Below are 21549 nucleotides of genomic sequence, written 5' to 3'. Positions count from 1 at the left end.
TTCTATAATTTAATTGGCTCATATTTTCGTGAGTGGCAGTTATATTAATACTCGAAAAAGCTTGTCAATTCAACTGTCAAACGTCAAGTCAAAGGGCTCAAAAGATAAACACACTTGAAGAATTTTAATTTTTAATGTTTTTATTTGTGAAAGAGGGTTTTTTTCAAACTTCATAAACCATTTTTTTTATTTAATTTATGATAATGTCGTATCAACTGTATAGAAATACCACTTTGGGGCATACTTTACAAGAAAGTTTAGACGAATTAATTCAGGTAGATGTTGTAATTTTCATATAATAAAATATGCGCGTTTGTAATCTTTCATGTGGAACTGTGATATTTTTGCAACAAATAAATACTTGTACGTTTTATAGAAACAACTACAAAGTCTTATATTTTTGATTATTCCAGTATGGACAAATAACACCCCAATTAGCTTGCAAAGTATTATTACAATTCGACAAATCGATAAATCAAACTTTGGCCACAAGAGTAAAAGCTAGATTAACTTTTAAAGCTGGTAAACTCAATACTTACAGATTTTGTGATAATGTATGGACATTTATGTTGAACGATGTGGAATTTAGGGAAGTACAAGAAATTACTAAAATCGACAAGGTTAAAATAGTAGCTTGTGATGGAAAGAGTAAGTACTAAACAGTAAATTTATTAATTACAAATATAAAGTTCCAATCTGAGTATGTTGATGATGACTTATTGTTTCAATCACTTGATTGAATTTCACAAAAATATATGAAAGAACTCAAAAAGTTACCATTTCAAACATATCTTTTAGTTTATTTTCTAACTACTTGAATTAATTTTTTTATTAATACTTTTTGCACAATATAAACCAACCCCAGACTATAATCAAGCCACCACAATGCTTGATTGTTGCGACTATACAGTCTGGCATCATCTTTTCTTAGACACTAGTCCAATCTCAATGGGCATGGGCCCACTAATTTTGTGGTAATTTCAATGCAAGTGATTTGATTGTGTCTTTTTAGACAGTTTCTTTTATCAATTGATATAAGATAGGAAGGTCATGTGTATATTTTTACATTGCTTTGGTTAATACAGTATAACATCATAAATCCGGAATCACTGGGAAAGGATTCTGCACTGCAAAAAATACAAACCACAGATCACTTAAAGTTATAGAATGAAGCTACAGATACTGAGAAAGGGGTTGGTGAAATTTGGTAGGATAAGGAGGATTTTTATAAGGAGTGTTTGTTGGAGTGGGCCCTGATATAGGAATTGATCCTCTGCAGGGCTGGGGTTGTGGTGGTTGCATGGGGTAGTGTTTGCTAACTTTTCAGGAGTGGAAAAGGAGAGATTTTGGCTAGAAGAAAGCGAAAGAGAGCTTGCAAGCAAAACGTTTCTTCTCGCATTGGGTTTTTGAAAAAATTTTGTGTTTCTGTGAACTCGTTGAACCAAGTCATATGAAATGACAGATTTGCGTCTTTGGCCCCCTTCATCATGCACATAATTACGGCCATCTTTAAACTTTCGACAATAATCACTCACAACACCATCGCGTTTGGAAGTCCGGATTTATGATGTTCAACTGTATAAGTAAAGGGGAGATTTAAAAAAATGGATGTTCTCATAAAAAATTGTCAATTTTTTTTGTACGAAATGTTAATTTTCTTTTACAGACGTTAATGAAGAAGGAAGTTCTAAAAAGTAAGGTATATAGTAGATTTCAATTAATTATTTTGTACATAGACTGCTATCTGTATAATTTAGTTTATTTTGTATACAACATCTTTTTAGAATTGGAATAAGCAATTATTTTATATATATATACAAAAATACAGCTTAGTTAGTTGCGTTGAAATTATTCTTATTCATGAATTTTATTTATGATTAAAAGTTTTATACAATTTTTTTTCCTTAGATCGTTGCTGATTTCAATTTCTATCATGACCTTTATGTATGAATTTTTATTAAGAAATAGAATTATCAATTTTCAACTTTATATTTATAGAAATTAATAAAAAAATTAGTTGAAAAAATCTGATACATGATTGTGGACAATGTTTTTTTCTACATTTTTAATTATGAAATTCAGCATGATGCTACTCAAAATTTAAATATATATAGTTCAGGAAATAAAGCTCAAAAAAGGCAAAACAACGCAATTTTTTCGTCCAGCATCGATTTGTACAAAACTAATTTCACCCTCTAGTTCATTTTTTATATTAAATCGTTCTACGTTTTTTGTTTTTTAAAGATGAAAACTTCCCCTAATTGTAAAAAATTATGAAATAACATTTTAAACCTTAACATGGGTAAAATTTGGCTTGGATTAATTAAAGTTGAAAAATTATTCCCCTCTACCGATCAATTAAGTCCTCAAACATCGTCAAAACATCACTGAACACGTTAAAGATGTTATTGACGTATCCCCTCCACGCTCAATATTATTGACAATATCCCCTCCACTTTTGGTTGTCAATACCACACCATATTGTTAATATTATTGACCGTGTAAGGTCCGTTTTAGTTTTTTTATGGCGTATCGTACATTTTCATTGTGAATTCTTTGTTGTTTCTAAATACAGTAGGACAAGTCACTGGCAGTACTTTTAAGTGTTGATTTGAATTTTATATTTCCTTTTTATTTTTTTTTTAAATTGTGTGTTAATTTCGTATTATCCTGTACAAGACAGTTTTCGAAATAAAAATAAAAAAACCATAATTGGGTATTAATTTCGTATTTTCCTGTACACGACAGATTTGGAAATAAAGATAAAAAACTATAATTGTGTGTTAATTTCATATTACCCTGTACATTTCTCGAAATAAAGATTAGAGAAAACTTTAATTGTGTGTTAATTTCGTAGCACCCTGTACATGACATTTCTCGAAATAAAAATAAAAAAAAACTTGAATTGTGTGTTCATTTCGTATTACTATGTACTTGACATTTCTTGAAATAAAGATAAAAAGAAACTATAATTGTGTATTACCCTGTACATAACAGTTTTCGAAATAAAAAGAAAAAAAACTATAATTGGGTAGTAATTTTGTATTACCCTGTACATGACAGATTTCCAAATAAAGATAAAAAACTATAATTGTGTATTACTCTGTACATGAAAATTTTCGAAATAATCTATCGGAAAGTATGCGAGCGTTTCGGTAAGCGGCTAGACTTTATTTCAGACCTCGCCAGATCAACGAAAAGTTGAGCATACGCTCCAGTTTAAATTTAGACGTCTGGTAAGCTTAAAAAAAACTTCCGCACAGAATTCACTTCTTGACAGTTACGAGGTGTGGACCAATCATATAGTGTTCGATAGTCCAGGAAACTAAAGAAGGTAAAAGTGGAAATATATAATAAAATATTAATATACAAAATAAGGTTATTACGTTGAAAATAATTTTATTAGAATTATCAGTGAAGTTTTACGTAATACTTTCTAAACTAACATTATCAGGTTAAACATTTTATTATGCAACCAGTAATACACCTTGGTCACGTTCAGTGATTATTACGATGACTTTTTAATGTAGTTGTTTGTTATAAAAACAGCTTCTTTATTCGTGAATGAAAAAAATAATTGGATATATGTTTACATAGAAAGTTTTATGGAATTACATTGAATAATTGTTTTAAATAAATCTTCGTACGAGGGTTGCTACTTAAGTTTTGAGATAGACAAGTAAAAACAAATATTTATAATTGGATATAGATTTAATGTTTTTTGACGTTGACCTCGTAATTTATTTTTAATCTACGGGAATAAGAAGAAATCATTGGGTGCCAAAGTACGGTTTTTGCTTGAACTGACGTATGAGAGTCTTGCATTGTCGTGGTGGAAAATGATTAGTCTTCTGTTATTGGTTTCCCTGATTTTTTCGAACACTTCTGGCAAAAAAACACTCGGACTTGACCGTCCAAGTTGCTCTAACGTAACGTCCAGTTATTTCGGAAAAACAGGTGATCATTTGATTCGAAGGGCTTGACATTGAAATCATTGTTGGTATATGACAAAATTTAAGTAGCAACCCTCGTATTAATAAAGGTGTCCAAACATTCAAACATGATATTTTCAATAGAATTATCCCTGGACTATAAAGATAAGTTACAATTTGTTTGGTCCACTTTTTTATACCGTTTTTCTTTACGTTAAAAGTGGTAAATACTTTTAAAATCTAGTAGTCCGTGGTCAGCCATTCCGAAAATGCATCAACGCTCCAGATTTCAACATTTTTAAAATTTCAGCATCTAATCGAGTAGATTCAACGAAGGAAAATTTTAGTACGTAAAAAAATGGATCCCGAAGCGTTTTTAGATATCGCCAATCAAGTGGTGAAACTGAAAATGTTTCCCTATTTTGATATAGCGCACTGCACGTTGTGTGCTTTGGGTGTACGAGAGGATCTTGGCAGTGGTAATAACTTTTATATATCTATATGTTTTTAAAACTATAATAATATATATGTATCGAATTACTTAATTCCTCTAACAAAATTTATGGTATTATCAGTTTATTTCAGATAAGAAATACAAAAATTATGAAACAATAACACTGAGATAACCTTAAATCGTTTTATAAGTTATACAGGGTGAATCAACTAACGTTTATTTCATTTTATTACGTTCAATATTTTAAATATCAATTTTTTTTGTATTAAAAAGACTTAACATAAGTAATAAATAAATATATTAGTTTTTTAATTATTGGTATGAATAATTATGAGGTAATAGGTTTCTTAGATTCACTTTTCTAAATATCTAGGAGCTCAAGCGTTTTCTCGAAAGCATCCTCTTGCATGTTGGTTATCGTACATGCTGGTGGTGTTTGCTGGTGGTATGGTTGCCAACGGACTCCTCGCTGAACCGATTTTAGCTCCACTGAAAAACACTCCACAACTTTTAGTAGCTACAGCAGTATGGTAAGAATTATTTATTTTTAATCTTGAAGAAATAATGGTCGAGAATGATTATTCTCAATATGATTCGTTCAAAATTTATCAGCTGGTATACGAATACAATAAAATACAAGGACAAGACATTTAGTTAAAAAAATTACAAAGGCCCAAATTGTGGAGGAGTATAAAAAATTGTATAAAAATTCGTACGGACTAAAATACCGGGGGTATTGAGCTCATATTGTGAAGAAGTACTTCAAAAGGATGAATCTATCAGAAAAAAAATCAGAATCGTACTATGAAGAGTTGTAACACAAATACAGGGTGACATAAAATTAAAAACTTTTAAAAAATATTCGGTTCAGTTATAAAATCGTACAGACCGAAATAGTTTAGATATTGTACTAATATTCTGAATAAGAAATCTCAAAGGGTGTATAAATATAGAAAAAAATCAGGAGTTTTGTTGGTGAAGTAATAACCCAGATACAGGGCGGCAAAAAAATTGTGTAAATATTTTCGAAAAAAAAAACATTGGTTTAGTTATGAAAATCATACAGGCTAAAATAATTTAGATATCGAGGTGAAATTCTTAGAAAGCATTCTCAGAAGATGTTTCCATCGATAAAAAAATCGAGAGCGATAATAGAAACATGGTAACCTCTATACCGGGCGGCAAAAAAATTGTGTAAAAATTTTCGAAAAAAACGTTGGTTTAGTTATGAAAATCATACAGACTAAAATAATTTAGATATCCAGCTGAAATTCTCAGAAGATGTTTCCATGGATAAAAAAATCGAGAGCGATAATGGTAACCTCGATACCGGGCGACAAAAAAATTGTAATAAATGTTTAGTAAAAACATTAGTTCAGTTTTAAAATAATACAGACTAAAAAAATACAAATATTAAGTTCAAATTTTGGTAAAGTTTTCTCCAGGGTTGTATCCAGAAAGAAATAAATTAAGAATGAGATTGGAAATGTAAGGACCGAGATAGCGGGCATCAAAAAAATTTAGTAGAATTTTCGAATTTAAATTCAAATCATTGGTTGAGTTATAAAATTGTACAGATCAAAATAATTTATATATTGAGCTCATATTTCAAGTAAATATTCTCAAAAGATTTATCTCTTATATCATAAATCGAGAATGAGATCGGAAAAGTAGTAAGCGAGATACAGAGTATCAAAAAATCGTAGTCAAAATTTCGTAAAAAAAATTAATTCACTTATTAAATTATATAAATTATTACAAAATTATTCGGATATCAGAATGAAATTATAAAAAAATATTATGAAAACATATTTCCATGATTAAAAAAAATAAGAAATGTAGTAAATATACCGGGCGACACAAAATATAGAATTTTCGAAAAATCAATCAATTTTTCATAAAATTATTCAAATCAAAAGAATTGAGCTCATGTTTAAGGAAAGTATTTTAAAAAAAATATATCCATAAAGACAAAAATCAAGAATAAAGTCGGAGATATAGTAACCGAAATAACGGGTGCCAAAAAATTGTAGTGGATATTTCAAAAAAACATTGGTTTAGTTATACAATCATACAGACGAAAGCACGAGAGATTTTGAGCTTATATTCCAGGAGACTATCATCAAAGAATGTATTTCTAATAAAAAAAATCAAAATTGAAATCGCCGTAGTATTAACCGAGATACCGGGTGCTAAAGAAATGTAATAGAATTTATGATAAAACATTAGTTTAATCAGAGAGTCATACAGGTCAATACACGTGAGATATTGAGCTCATATTATAGAAGAATATTAATAAAGAATGTATCCATAACGAAAAAAATCAGCAACTATATCGGAGGATTGGTAACCGAAATACCGGGTGCCAAAAAATTGTAGTGGATATTTCAAAAAACATTGGTTCAGTTATAAAATCGTACAGACCAAAGCACGAGAGATTTTGAGCTTATATTCCAGGAGACTATCATCAAAGAATGTATTTCTAATAAAAAAAATCAAAATTGAAATCGCCGTAGTATTAACCGAGATACCGGGTGCTAAAGAAATGTAATAGAATTTATGATAAAACATTAGTTTAATCAGAAAGTCATACAGGTCAATACACGTGAGATATTGAGCTCATATTATAGAAGAGTATTAATAAAGAATGTATCCATAACGAAAAAAATTAGCAACTATATCGGAGGATTGGTAACCAAGATACCGGGTGTCAAAAAATGTAGTAGAATTATACATAAAAAAAAGTTGGTAAAGCATTCCGCAACAACCGTATTTGGGTTTAGATTTTCTTTCAGCTTGTGAAAAACATTATTAATTTCATATTTTATAAATTTTCAAACCCGGACTATAAATGAAGTATTTCCGGATGTCCTCTAAACTAGAACAAATTCGGGGAAACCCGGACGGTTGGCCATCCTTTTAACACGAATTTTCAGTAAAAGTATATAATAATTGTTTCGATGCTTTGCAGGTATGTGGTATTTTACACACCTCTTGACTTGGGATATAAATTAGCCAAATTTTTACCTGTGAAAATAATATTTTCAGCCATGAAAGAAATCTATAGATGTAAAAAAGTGTACGACGGTGTCACCCACGCCGCTAAATTATATCCCAACGCCTATTTGGTGATGATAATAATCGGAACTATCAAAGGAAACGGTGCCGGATTCACTAGATTATTGGAAAGGTTGATCAGAGGTGTTTGGACGCCTACCGCGATGGAATTCATGCAACCCAGTTTGTAAGTTCCATTTACCGACAAACGATTCACTTTTAAATCGATTTTTCTTCTCCAGTTACACCAAAGCTTGTATGGTGGGCTCTATAATATTCATCTTGGACAAAAAGACAGAATTGATTTCAGCGCCACACGCTTTGGTTTATTTCGGCATCGTAATTTTCTTCGTTTACTTCAAATTGTCCTCCATCATCTTGGGTATCCACGATCCTTTCGTTCCCTTCGAAAATCTCATGTGCGCCTTGTTCTTCGGAGGAGTCTTCGATACTTTGGCTAAAATCTTCGGCAGAGGGCAACTCAAAGAAGGCGAAAGTAAAGATATAAAGAAGACCAATTGATTCAAAGTATGTAAAGCGTTGCGTTTTTACCCATTTTTGATTATTTATTTTGAAAAAAAAAACATCTAGAAACATTGAAATCTAAAAAAATCAAATTACCACTCGAGATATTTGAAATCAACGATTAACTTTCTTTTCGGATAAGACATAGACAAAGTGCATAAAGTTTAGATGATTCCTCCCTTTTTATCTGTTGAATTTTTGTCCTCCAAGGGTTTATTTCAGTGATCCAAACGTGTGGTGATAAATTCGGACTGTATTGGGGGATGTTCTACTATCTTCCGCCCAGTTCTGATATTATTTCAAACGTGAGACGTTGGATATGAAAACGCGCGTTATCCTCGAGAAGAATCGCCCTCAATGAAATGCTTTCCAGTTTCGAGCGATAATCGGTTTTTTAGTGTGGTTTCAAAAGGTTAGAGTAGAATGCAGCATTTATGGAACATCTAACCTAACCCGCGGACCTGGTTGTCTTCGCTTAGTCTGACGCCTCTTCCTCAAGTATTTACAGACGACATTTTGTTTTCTATCCCTCTCCTCAGCAAGCAAACTTCTAACTGCATGAATTTTTGCTCGAGTACAATAGTTGCGATATTGAAGGCGACGAATGTTGTGATCCTAGTTCGGCTCATTTTCGACGATTTCGCGGCCATATGTACCATTTCCCATCTTCTTTTCATGGAGCTATACGCAGCAAATGTATGTCAAATGTAACACATTAATGATCCTCTGATATACGTATCAAATTTGGATTGTCTAAGCACAAGATCCTACACATCGAGAAAGAAAACGGATATGAAGGGTCCAGGCATATTAACGTACTCTTTTGGACTTCTGAAATTTACGAAAACAGAGCTAGAAGTTATTCTAAGGATAACACGATCAATGCTGAACAAGAACAAACCAACCACTCGAAGTTATCCAATGTTTAAGGTGGAAGAGGCTGGATTAACCCCGTTAACCTACAACGCCATCCAAAGTCTTAGACATCGAGAAACTGGATCAATGGTCACATCATCACGACCTCAAACAGCTGCATATTGACAAAGAAGCTTTAAAAATCTGGCCTACTAGGTTTTTATCCAGAGATCGAAGGTTTCGTGATGGCTATTCGGGATCAAATGATCAACACTCAATCAGACGAATTCAGTGTCAACAAACAGCCGCAGAAGGTGCTCGAAAATGACAAGACAGGTGCCTAGACCCTGGACGATAACATCGGCAAACATCTTCGACGACATTCAGAAGGTTGTGGTATTGAATACTTGGTATTGAATACATAGTAACACCAAATCATAGCCAAAAACCAAGTATTTGTTGAAGATGTTTAGTTGTTTGAAATCTTTTATTGGACGACTAATTTCCTACGCATAGTGATTTAGACATAATTCCGGATCGAATGAGACTTTTAGATTATACTACCAGTCCCGAAGAATACGCTTCCATAGACTTGTAGAGTAAACATCGAGCCAGCGATGTCGTGGTGGATAATGATTCTGCGCTGATGTACCATTCGAAATTGATCGTTCTGGAGACAGATTCGCCAGAAACGATAGTTGCTACTCAAGTTTTGATAGACAAGAACAAATATTTGTAGTTGGATTTGCACGAGCATCGACCGCTTCTTCAGATGTAGGAAAACGTTGAATTCGCTATTCATTTTTGATCTGCGCGAATAAGAAGAAATCTTTGGGTGTCAAATGAAGATTGTACGCCGAATGACCTATCGATTCGATGGTTTGACTGTTCCAAAACGTTTTTGTTCGAACTGATGTACCAGAGCTCGCATTGTCGTGGTGGATAGTGATGCGTCTTTTGCGATTAGTTTTTCCTGATCTTTTCGAAAACTTGCTGATGTATCATGCAAAATTGATCGTTGTACGTTGGTTCGAAGTGTTTAGATCTACAATTCGTTGCCTGTCACAATCTTTGGAAGCACCGCGTTGGAATTTTTTCTGCATTTCTTCGTATAAATCGACACGAGCTTTGTTTCCAACAGCTAAATATCATGCAATATTAAAAGTCTGCTCTGCTGGGACTAATGCTCGAGTATGACTCAATCTTACGCAGTTTACGCATAGAATCGATGCTTTTTAGCACAACAGCCGATTTTGGAAGACATTTATCCTGTAGCGAAGTGATTGATTTAGGAAAGGCAGCGGTGCTTCATCACCTAAATTCGAAGCGAGTTGATCGGATGCTGTTGATTTAATCCACGTCGAAATTGAATGTTTCAAGTAGTAAACATCTCAAATAGCGCTAATTCTGAGTAGATCCATTATTAAAAATGTCATATTTGACATATTTACCTTTATGTTCAGCGATATGTTACATGCGTTACAAGGAAGAAGTTATAAAATTAACCTTGATTTTCATAATTTTTTATCACGTTTAAATTACGCTAAATAATATTGATTACTTATATTTCAACGTATTGACGTGTTTTTTTTTTCAAAACTTGTCGTAAAAATAATTACGTACGTTAAATTACATCAACAAATAACCAATTTTGCTATAAATGTCTATCTTCTAAACTCACTCGAATAAATTAATTCCGCATGCCCTAAAAAAAACACGAGCGCATTTTATTTATTTTATTTTTTTTTCTTTCAGCATTTCAACGAACATGGAAGAGATAAATTTGTCAAAAGTGCGGATCGTCAAATTTATCTCTCAAATATATATCACCATGTTTTTATGATTCTCAAAACAATTGTACCGAATTATTTATATAAATAAAAAAAATGTTATGGAACACGAAATTTTTATTTCAAATCAAAACATTTACCCGCAATTTGAAGTCAAAATGAACGTGTTAAGCCGGTTATACCCTTGTTTGCACCACGCTCAATAATACAACATAATATTATTTTATACGTGTGAACCCATCTTAATAATCGATGAAAATGTATCTAACTTAAAGTCTAGTTTCCTATACTTTGTTCCTAGTAACCTAGTTATCGTCTTCAGAGACTAATCAACACTCACGATTACACTGTCTGACGCGCGCTTCGATAACAAAGTTATCTTCAGAGACTGAGGGTAAACAGTTTAGTCTCTGAAGATGAAACGCTCATACCAGACAATGTAATCGTGAGTGTTGGTGTAGTGCTAGAAATAAATAGTGTGTTCAGTATGAATATCAGCAATGGTTCCAGAAACTCCAACTTAATTACAAGTTGGAAAATGTAAATTCTATGTTGGTATTGCATTGGATTTCCTAGGTCGGAGTTGTCTGTTTTTCCTGGGTTTTTTTTTGTGTTTTTCGGCTATTGAGAGTTGACCTAACTATTATTATTGTACTTTCTATTATGAGATCATAAAGCCGCAAAAACAATAATCGAAATACCAAAGAAACAGGTTTTGGTTTCCAAAAAAAAAACGATTTGGCGAAGCAGTTTATAGGACCCTGGGGTCGAGAGTCAAAATATCGTAATTGAATGTCGTAAATCACAAAAAAACACACACACTTCTTATTTTTTCCAATAATTATACTTATTTTTTGTTGTTGAAAATTCACTTGTAGAATTTATTAACAAAAACGGTTTTAGTCTGGTTGACAATATTTAGATACGATACCTTTTCTTATGCGCTATTTATTTTAGAGCTTGTTTGCTTCATTCATTTCGATAGTTCCATATAATGCAACGTGACTAGGTTTAAAACATTGTTTATTTACAACCATATATGCAATGCTGTCATTACTAACTAAATTGAAGGTTAGAAGGTGTTCTGAGTACGTTCACCATTAAAAATGTCAAACTTTATGATAGAAAACACGTTTTGAATACGTTAACTGTTAAAATATCAAACTTTATGACAGACAACACGTTTTGAGTACGTTAATTGTTAAAAATGTCAAACTTTATGACAGACAACACGTTTTTAGTACGTTAACTGTTAAAAATGTCTAACTTTATGATAGAAAACACGTTTTGAATACGTTAACTGTTAAAATATCAAACTTTATGATAGATAACACGTTTTAAGGACGTTAACTGTTAAAAATGTTAAACTTTATGACAGACAACACGTTTTGAGTACGTTCACTGTTAAAAATGTCAAACTTTATGATGTACAACACGTTTTGAGTACGTTCACTGTTAAAAATGTCAAACTTTGTGATAGACAACACGTTTTGACTACGTTAACTGTTAAAAATATCAAATTTTATGATAGAAAACACGTTTTGTGTACGTTCACTGTTAAAATGTCAAAATTTATGATAAACAACACGTTTTAAGGACGTTAACTGTTAAAAATGTTAAACTTTATGACAGACAACACGTTTTGAGTACGTTCACTGTTAAAAATGTCAAACTTTGTGATAGACAACACGTTTTGACTACGTTAACTGTTAAAAATATCAAATTTTATGATAGAAAACACGTTTTTAGTACGTTAACTGTTAAAAATGTCAAACTTTATGATAAATAACACGTTTTGACTAAGTTAACTGTTAAAAATGTCAAATTTTGTGATAGCTTTGTCAGATTTGACATATTCACATCAGTGTTGCCATATCTCAAAACTTAACTAGCAACTCTCGTTCTGAGTCATTCAGGGCACAACACAGAGATTATGAATTAGTAACTAGATCATAGTAGACTAACGAAACATAATTATCTGTGTACTAAAAATTATTTATATTTGCCAACCGTATGTTAGCGGTCTCAAATAGGGCTTAAAACGGATTATAAAACTTTAACCTCGAGTCATCTACGTGATCCGTCTATAAAATGGATGCTTCGTGGGATACACAGTTGATCAAATAGGTTATCATCTCATCTTCTCGATATAGCTGATATAAACAATAAATATTTATATTTTTTTTATACACAACAAACAATGTAATTATATAATACACTGGTGCCCATGAAATATGATCTATCGGGCCTGATCTATATAATTGTATATCTTAACAATACCCTAATTAAAAAAAACATTGTTTTCAATGATTTTATGAATATTTTTGTGCTGATTCTTTTTTTTTTCAAAATATTCGTTAATTTAATGAAAATATTACGTTTTTAGACTGTAATATTTGGTTCAAGTTGGGTAACGTTTACTTTAATATGGCATGACGTTGGTTGAGTTTTTTTAAAGTAGAAAATGTTTGTTCACAAATATGTTGACATGCAAACGTGTCGTCGTCATTTTCATTCCAAATTTCCTCAAATTAAGATAAGAATCTAGCGCTGCATAATAATCTGGTGCCAGGGCCGGATTAAGATTTATAAGGCCCGGGGCTAAAATAATGACGGGGCCCCCTTAAGGAATTCAACACATCAAAAAATACAGAATGATTTCCAAATGATGGGGCCCTCTTGGACCTGGGGCCCGGGGCTATAGCCCCCCCAAGCCCCTAGCTCAATCCGGCCCTGTCTGGTGCTGATTTCTCCCGGAAAAGATCTTGTAATGGCGTTTGACATTTGTAATTTGATTAATTCAAGTTGTAAATTTTCTGGTGTCGTAGACACGTCCACTGACGAAGGATTTTCAAATGTGAAATTCCGCAAATCTACAAATTGCAGAGTCTTAGACATTTTTTTTTGGAAAATGATCATTTTTCCTTTGTTTTATTATGAATTTATTTCACAAAAAAACATATTTAGTGTCAACATGCTCGCGGGCACCGCTGGTATAGTACAATCTGGAATAAATTGAAGTGAACTCTCTAATTTTTTAATTTTTATCGTTTTTATCTTTAGTTATAAGTACAACTTGATTTCTATCTTTATTTTATGTTTATTATAGTTATATTTGTGCGACTATGGAAAGTTATAAATAATCTGAACGTGTCTGTATTATCATTATCCTAGACTAGGCACGTAGTTTATTTACTGCAATCTGTATCCACGTTGAGGTCATTTTAATAAATATAATTTAGTTGTCTCAAAATGAACGATTGCTTTACAAAACTTTTATTTCTATTAGTACCTTTATTTTGTGTTAACGAAGTGATAGGTTATAAATATTTAGGGATATTCCCTTTTCAAGCTAAAAGCCATTATTTTTTGGGAAATGAGCTGATGAAAGGATTGGCCAGGGCTGGCCACGAAGCCACCATTTTAACTAGCCACGAAGAAAAAAATCCACCTAACGATAATTATAAACAGATTATTTTGGAGGGGTTTTTAGAACAACAGAAAGGTATGTGGAATTATTATAAACTGAAAAATATTAGAGTAGGTTGTATTCTCTTGGAGTTGATACCGGTGGCCGCAGAAATCGGTTTAACTAAGGCCCAAATAAATAAATAAGACTGAATTATATATTTCGTTTTATCTTTGTTATCGCTTTAGTAGTAAAAGATAATTTATCTTCACATGAATTTTCAATTAGATCTTTCGGAATCAATCTACCGGGTGGACCAGAAAAACCGTCGACCATATCTCAGGAACGGATTATATTATTAAATTATTTCCAGATTGTTAAGGGCGTATTTGGAAATATAAAATTTTCAAAATTGATATTTTTTAAAACGGTTTTTGTCTGATAATACAAAATATATATATTCTAAGCCATTTAATCAGTATCTCATACACTTGTCTCGCTCCCTTTCCATTTTTAACGATCTTTTGTGACAAAATTAGATTTAAAATTATCATTTTGGTTTGTTGAAAGTTCAAATTAGACTTGGAAAAGGCCTTTCTAACAAAATTGGAGTTGGAAAAGCCTTTTTGCCCAAATAAGGCCTGAAAAATCCATTTTTGAAAAATGTACCCTTGAACAAAGCTAGGAAATTCGACACAGAAAAATAGTTTTTCGCTAAAAATATATTTGGGTTCGCTATTTTTTGAAAATTTTAGATTTGGAAAGGCTATTTGGGTTTCAAATTAGACTTGAAAAGCCGTTTTTAACGGTCTTTTGTGACAAAATTAGACCTAAAATCATCATTTTGGGTTGTTCAAAGTACAAATTATACTTTGAAAATGCCTTTCTAACAAAATTGGACTTGGAACAGCCTTTTTGCCCAAATAAGGCCTGAAAAATCCATTTTTGAAAAATATACCCTTGATCGAAGCTAGGAAATTCGACACAGAAAAATAGTTTTTCGCTAAAAATATATTTGGGTTCGCTATTTTTTGAAAATTTTAGATTTGGAAAGGCTATTTGGGTTTCAAATTAGACTTGAAAAGCCGTTTTTAACGGTCTTTTGTGACAAAATAAGACCTAAAATCATCATTTTGGGTTGTTCAAAGTACAAATTATACTTTGAAAATGCCTTTCTAACAAAATTGGACTTGGAACAGCCTTTTTGCCCAAATAAGGCCTGAAAAATCCATTTTTGAAAAATGTACCCTTGAACAAAGCTAGGAAATTCGACACAGAAAAATAGTTTTTCGCTAAAAATATATTTGGGTTCGCTATTTTTTGAAAATTTTAGATTTGGAAAGGCTATTTGGGTTTCAAATTAGACTTGAAAAGCCGTTTTTAACGGTCTTTTGTGACAAAATTAGACCTAAAATCATCATTTTGGGTTGTTCAAAGTACAAATTATACTTTGAAAATGCCTTTCTAACAAAATTGGACTTGGAACAGCCTTTTTGCCCAAATAAGGCCTGAAAAATCCATTTTTGAAAAATATACCCTTGATCGAAGCTAGGAAATTCGACATAGAAAAATTGTTTTTCGAGAAAAATATATTTGGAAGAAGCCATTTTTTCAAAATAATATTTGGAAAAGCCAACCGATCCACAAGAAACTATTTTTTCATATTTATATTATTTTATATTGATTTCGACGTTTAGCACACTGGAATATCAAACTTTTAATAACACAGGGTGGTCTGTTGAGTTTGATAGAAACCCTTTATTACCGAGTACACGATTTTGGGGGTGTTTTTTCCTTTCTGTCACAATGACATCCCTATGACTTGTGACACCCGTGCAAAGATTAGCCTCTATAATCAATTTATTGAAGTAACTTCGAATGTTCTCACTTTTTTTTTAATTCTTGGTATTACTCTTGATATTACGCAACAATATTAAATTGTTTATATTTGATTTTATAATCTGTTTTATAGTAATACTGTGTAAAGTATTATAAAATTAAATTATGTCTGTAGAACGAGCTACTGAGAAATAATTTCTTTTCTTTTAGTACTTCTAGACAAATTAAAACACCTCCACACCAACAGCAGTATTTTCACGAATCCCGCTAAAGGCTTCTTCACTTTCATGGAAACCCTCGACTTGATCACCGAAATGACATTGAATCATTCGACTACTCAAAAAATGATCAAAGAAAAACCCAAATACGATGTCGTCATTATCACGCATTTTAATTTCGAAGCATTAAAAGCACTAGCTCCACATTTTGGTGCACATCAGGTGGTTTTCTTCAATCTCGGTGCTAGCAATTGGATAAATCATTTAGTTGGTACTCCTAGTCTTCCTTCTATAGATCCGACGTTGATGTTACAATATACAGGACAAATGGATTTCAAACAAAGATTGTTCAACACGATTTTTTGTACAGTTCAATATTTATATAATAACTTTGTTATATATCCTCGTCATAAAGAGCTGGTGCATAAATATATATCTGAAGATCTAGATTTGGACAAAATATTGTACAATGTTTCTTTGGCTTTATACAATTCGCATGTCAGTTTGGATAGACCGACCGCCGAAGTACCTTGCACTAAGAATATAGGAGGTTTTCATATCAGACCCCCGAAGAAACTACCGGAAGATCTACGGAAGTATTTAGACGATGCTAAAGATGGAGTAATTTATTTCAGTATGGGTTCAACTGTACAAAGTGCAGATTTTCCTCCGAAGACTAAGGAAGCCATACTGAAGGCTTTTTCTAAAAGAAAAGAGAAAGTTTTGTGGAAATTCGAGGAAGATCTACCAGGGAAGCCTCCAAACGTTAAAATCGACAAATGGTTACCTCAAATGGATATATTAGGTAAATTTTTTTCTAAGTGATTCATCTGGAATTTTTTTATACGACGTGTGATCAAATAGTAGGTCGAATTAATTTATTTAGAATTTGAGTCAAATTCGTTACCATTGGGTATGGTATTCGCAGATATTTTTCAGTTTTTGGGGGAATCAAATGTCACAATGTAATAAATCTGACGAGGAAAGTTTATTTGAACAAACTTGAAAACTTTTAGTGACTTAAAACTGGGATGGAGCGTTGTTATGATGGATAATTGCCTTTGGATCCTTTTTCGATTCAATCAATTTTATTATTCAAGACGTCACTATAAAATAGAAAGATTTCATTGATTGAAAATTTTAATTAAAGTCCTTCAAAGTACTACCCTTAATTAGCATTACACTTCTTATAACCTTTTGTGACAAAATTAGACCAAAAAAATTTTTTTGATTCAAATTAAACTTGGAAAAATAATTTTGCCCTGAAAAGGCTTGGAAAATCCATTTTTAAATAGTGGAGATCTATTTTCAGAGGAAGTTGGACCCAGAAAAAAAATTTTTTCATTGAAATTAACTTTGGGAAAGCGATTTTTTCATAATAGGATTGGGAAAAGTCAATTTTTGGATAAATAAAAGATTTTTTTGGAAAAGGTAGACTTGTAAAGGCTATTTTTATTCGAAATTATACTTGAAAAACTTTTTAAATTCAAAATTATACTTTTGAAAATCTTTTGTAAGAAAAATAGATTGAAAAAATAATTTTTTGGGTCATATTCGACTTTTATTACAAGATTGGGACAATTAAATACTTAAAAAGCCGTTTTCAACGATCTTTTGTGACAAAATAAGACTTAAAATTATCATTTTGGATTGTTCAAAGTTTAAATTAGACTTAGAAAATGCCTTTTCAACAAAGTTAGACTTGGGAAAGCCTTTTTGCTCGTATAAGGCCTAAAAAATCAATATTTGGGAAATGTGGACTTGAAAAATATATTCGACACAGAAAAATAGTTTTTCGGTTGAATTATATTTGGGTTCGCTACTTTTTGAAAATTGTAGATTTGGAAAAGCTATTTTGGTTCAAATTAGACTTGGAAAAGGCCTTATTAACAAAATTGGACCTGGAAAAGCCTATTTACCCGAATAAGGCCTAAAACAACCATTTTTGAAAAATGTAGACTTGAACAAAACTATAATCAGAGAAAATTCGACACAGAAAAATAGTTTTTCCGTTAAATCATATTTGGGTTCGCTATTTTTTGAAAATTTGAGATTTGGAAAAGGTATTTTGGTTCAAATTAGACTTGAAAAAGACCTTTCTAACAATATTGGACCTGGAAAAGTCTTTTTGCCCAAATAAAGACTAAAACAACCATTTTTTCAAAATGTATACTTGAACAAAACTATATTCAGGGAAAATTCGACACAGAAAAATTGTTTTTTGCTTAAAATTATTTGGGTTGGTTATTTTTTGAAAATTGTAGATTTGGAAAAGCTATTTTGATTTCAAATTATACTTAAAAAGCCGTTTTCAACGATCTTTTGTGACAAAATAAGACTTAAAATTATTATTTTGGATTGTTCAAAGTTTAAATTAGACTTAGAAAATGCCTTTCCAACAAAATTAGACCTGGAAAAGCCTTTTTGCTCGTATAAGGCTTAAAAAAACAATATTTGGGAAATGTGGACTTGAAAAATATATTCGACACAGAAAAATAGTTTTTCGATTGAATTATATTTGGGTTCGCTACTTTTTGAAAATTGTAGATTTGGAAAAGCTATTTTGGTTCAAATTAGACTAGAAAAAGACCTTTCTAACAATATTGGACCTGGAAAAGTCTTTTTGCCCAAATAAAGCCTAAAACAACCATTTTTTCAAAATGTAGACTTGAACAAAACTATATTCAGGGAAAATTCGACACAGAAAAATTGTTTTTTGCTTAAAATTTTTTGGATTGGTTTTTTTTTGAAAATTGTAGATTTGGAAAAGCTATTTTGGTTTCAAATTATACTTAAAAAGCCGTTTTCAACGATCTTTTGTGGCAAAATAAGACTTAAAATTATTATTTTGGATTGTTCAAAGTTTAAATTAGACTTAGAAAATGCCTTTCCAACAAAGTTAGACTTGGAAAAGCTATTTTGGTTTCAAATTACACTCAAAAAGTCGTTTTCAACGATCTTTTGTGACAAAATTAGACTTAAAATTATCATTTTGGTTTGTTCAAAGCTCAAATTAGACTTGGAAAAGGCCTTTCTAACAAAATTGGAGCTGGAAAAGCCTTTTTGCCCAAATAAGACCTGAAAAATCCAGTATTGAAAAAGTTTAGACTTGAACAAAGCTATTTTTATAGGAAATTCGACATAGAAAAATAGTTTTTCGCTAAAAATAGATTTGGAAAAAGACATTTTTTCAAAATAATATTTGGAAAAGCCAACTGTTCCACAAGTAACTATTTTTTCATATTTATATTATTTTATATTGATTTTGACGTTTAGCACACCCGAATATCAAACTTTTCATAACACAGGGTGGTCTGTTGAGTTTGATAGAAACCCTTTATAACGGAGTACCGACGATATCGATACCAGTACTCGGAGATCAATTGAAAAACGCCAAAGTGGCTGAAAGTAACGGATACTCGAAAGTTATTCAATTGGGCACGCTGACTGAAGAAGATTTTAGCGCTGCTATCGAAGAAGTTATTTCCAACGATAAGTAAGTTCACATCGGTCAGACTATACATAGGGGAGATGAATTGGATTATATTGTGTTCGTAGATATCGAAAAAACGCTCAAGCGCAGTCTAAACTTTTCTTCGACAGACCTGTGAAACCCATGGAAGAAGCAGTTTATTGGTTGGAATACGTCGTGAGACATAACGGAGCTCTGCACCTAAGAATGAAACATTTAGATTTAGCTTGGTATCAATACTATATGCTAGACATAATCGGTGCTATAATTTTTATTATATTTTTAATAATTTTCATTTTTATAAAGTTATTAAGCTGTATTTTAGGAACATGTATTAAACCTAAAAATAAATCAAAGAAGGTTAAAAAACAATAAAGAATATTTTGAGAATATTGAGTTTATTTTTAAAACCGTTATTTTCTAGCTGACAGTAAATATTCCCACCTCTAACTATTTTACAGTTTTCTATAATGATACAAAATAATTCACGTATTAGGTTTACAATTCTATTAGTAGATGGCGTCGGTGATATTTCTATTATTAAATTAACCTTGAAATAGAATAAATTAAATATTTCTATTAGTATTTAGGTATTTAGATGATTATTTCATATAATGTCGGCGTCTTTAGGTATTCAAGGTTAAATTTCGCAGTAAATACGTTTCCTTGGCCTTAGATCTTATTTACATTTGTTATATAAGATATGAATGATAAAATTTCGTCCTAAGCCCTTGTACAAATAAACTTGTCTGATGATATTTTTAGAGAATATTGTCCTGTATCACTTTTTCTCAGAATGGTAACCCTTTTTATGACCTCTACCCTTGATTATCTAAAGATGCTTACGATAAAAGTTTTTTGAAATATGTAGACCTTTAATAGTCCTTCTAGAACAAAATTGTACATTTAAAGATCTTTCCTGACGTAAACAAACAAAGAAAAGTCAATTTTCTGACCAGTAAAAGCATTTTATTTTGAAAACTGTAGACTTGTAAAAACTGTTTCCCACAAATTACACCTGGAAAAGCACTTTTACATTTATGGATCTTTCCTGACGAAAATAAACAAAGAAAAGTCAATTTTTTTACCAGTAAAAGCATTTTTTCAAAAAAAGTAGACTTATAAAAACTATTTTCCCACAAATTACACCTGGAAAAGCACTTTTATAGTTATAGATCTTTCCTGATGAAAATAAATAAAGAAAAGTCAATTTTCTGACCAGTAAAAGCATTTTATTTTGAAAAATGTAGACTTGTAAAAACTGTTTCCCACAAATTACACTTGGAAAAGCACTTTTACATTTAAAGATCTTTTCTGACGAAAATAAATAAAGAAAAGTCAATTTTCTGACCAGTAAAAGAATTGAAAAATGTAGACTTGTAAAAACTATTTTTCCACAAATTACACCTGGAAAAGCACTTTTATAGTTATAGATCTTTCCTGATGAAAATAAATAAAGAAAAGTCAATTTTCTGACCAGTAAAAGCATTTTATTTTGAAAAATGTAGACTTGTAAAAACTGTTTCCCACAAATTACACTTGGAAAAGCACTTTTACATTTAAAGATCTTTTCTGACGAAAATAAACAAAGAAAAGTCAATTTTTTTACCAGTAAAAGCATTTTTTCAAAAAATGTAGACTTATAAAAACTATTTTCCCACAAATTACACCTGGAAAAGCACTTTTATAGTTATAGATCTTTCCTGATGAAAATAAATAAAGAAAAGTCAATTTTCTGACCAGTAAAAGCATTTTATTTTGAAAAATGTAGACTTGTAAAAACTATTTTTCCACAAATTACACCTGGAAAAGCAATTTTACATTAAAAGAGCTTTTCTGACAAAATTAGATCGATGAAATTATATTTTCTGACAAGAAGGAGTTTTTGTGGAAAATGTTGATTTGTAAAAACTACTTTTAACCAAATAACATTATATTTTGATTGAGACCAGACGTGGAAAAGTTATTTTTATGAAAAAATTGAGAAAATCATAATTT

At 31.2% G+C, this 21549-nt stretch overlaps 3 protein-coding genes across 4 annotated transcripts; all 3 read left to right on the top strand.

The window, feature by feature from the left end:
- The first annotated feature begins 66 nt into the window (after positions 1-66).
- LOC130900644 (transcription initiation factor IIA subunit 2) lies at positions 67-2972 on the top strand. 2 transcript variants are annotated; one of them, XM_057811385.1, is made up of 3 exons: positions 67-275; positions 414-648; positions 1667-2972. In XM_057811385.1, the coding sequence occupies exons 1-3, from the start codon at positions 198-200 to the stop codon at positions 1696-1698; spliced, it is 345 nt and encodes a 114-aa protein (XP_057667368.1). In that variant the 5' UTR covers positions 67-197; the 3' UTR covers positions 1699-2972. The 2 variants fall into 2 exon arrangements, with proteins under 2 accessions (XP_057667368.1, XP_057667370.1); XM_057811387.1 differs by lacking the exon at positions 1667-2972 and having other exon boundaries at positions 94-275; positions 414-659.
- Positions 2973-3113: 141 nt separating this feature from the next.
- Positions 3114-10727, top strand: LOC130900643 (trimeric intracellular cation channel type 1B.1). The gene is made up of 6 exons (XM_057811384.1): positions 3114-3334; positions 4243-4411; positions 4760-4916; positions 7358-7630; positions 7686-7971; positions 10579-10727. The coding sequence occupies exons 2-5, from the start codon at positions 4291-4293 to the stop codon at positions 7963-7965; spliced, it is 831 nt and encodes a 276-aa protein (XP_057667367.1). The 5' UTR covers positions 3114-3334; positions 4243-4290; the 3' UTR covers positions 7966-7971; positions 10579-10727.
- A 2982-nt stretch (positions 10728-13709) lies between these two features.
- LOC130900642 (UDP-glycosyltransferase UGT5-like) lies at positions 13710-19951 on the top strand. The gene is made up of 4 exons (XM_057811383.1): positions 13710-14118; positions 16072-16884; positions 19356-19575; positions 19638-19951. Exons 1-4 carry the CDS (start codon positions 13866-13868, stop codon positions 19924-19926), a joined length of 1575 nt encoding a protein of 524 aa, XP_057667366.1. The 5' UTR covers positions 13710-13865; the 3' UTR covers positions 19927-19951.
- The last annotated feature ends 1598 nt before the right edge of the window (positions 19952-21549 follow it).

The sequence above is a fragment of the Diorhabda carinulata genome, chromosome X, assembly GCF_026250575.1.
Source record: "Diorhabda carinulata isolate Delta chromosome X, icDioCari1.1, whole genome shotgun sequence".
Taxonomy (NCBI): Eukaryota; Metazoa; Arthropoda; class Insecta; order Coleoptera; family Chrysomelidae; genus Diorhabda; species Diorhabda carinulata.
This window is presented reverse-complemented; position numbering and strand designations above follow the sequence as displayed.

Excerpts from the sequence above, each read along its gene's own strand:
- LOC130900644 (XM_057811385.1), top strand. The coding sequence starts at position 198 with ATGATAATGTCGTATCAACTGTATAGAAATACCACTTTGGGGCATACT. Across the intron at positions 276-413 it reads GTTTAGACGAATTAATTCAG|TATGGACAAATAACACCCCA; the intron begins GTAGATGTTGTA and ends TGATTATTCCAG. Across the intron at positions 649-1,666 it reads AGTAGCTTGTGATGGAAAGA|ACGTTAATGAAGAAGGAAGT; the intron begins GTAAGTACTAAA and ends TTTCTTTTACAG.
- LOC130900643 (XM_057811384.1), top strand. The coding sequence starts at position 4,291 with ATGGATCCCGAAGCGTTTTTAGATATCGCCAATCAAGTGGTGAAACTG. Across the intron at positions 4,917-7,357 it reads TTAGTAGCTACAGCAGTATG|GTATGTGGTATTTTACACAC; the intron begins GTAAGAATTATT and ends GATGCTTTGCAG. Across the intron at positions 7,631-7,685 it reads GAATTCATGCAACCCAGTTT|TTACACCAAAGCTTGTATGG; the intron begins GTAAGTTCCATT and ends TTTCTTCTCCAG.
- LOC130900642 (XM_057811383.1), top strand. The coding sequence starts at position 13,866 with ATGAACGATTGCTTTACAAAACTTTTATTTCTATTAGTACCTTTATTT. Across the intron at positions 16,885-19,355 it reads ACCTCAAATGGATATATTAG|CACACCCGAATATCAAACTT; the intron begins GTAAATTTTTTT and ends TTTGACGTTTAG. Across the intron at positions 19,576-19,637 it reads GAAGTTATTTCCAACGATAA|ATATCGAAAAAACGCTCAAG; the intron begins GTAAGTTCACAT and ends TTGTGTTCGTAG.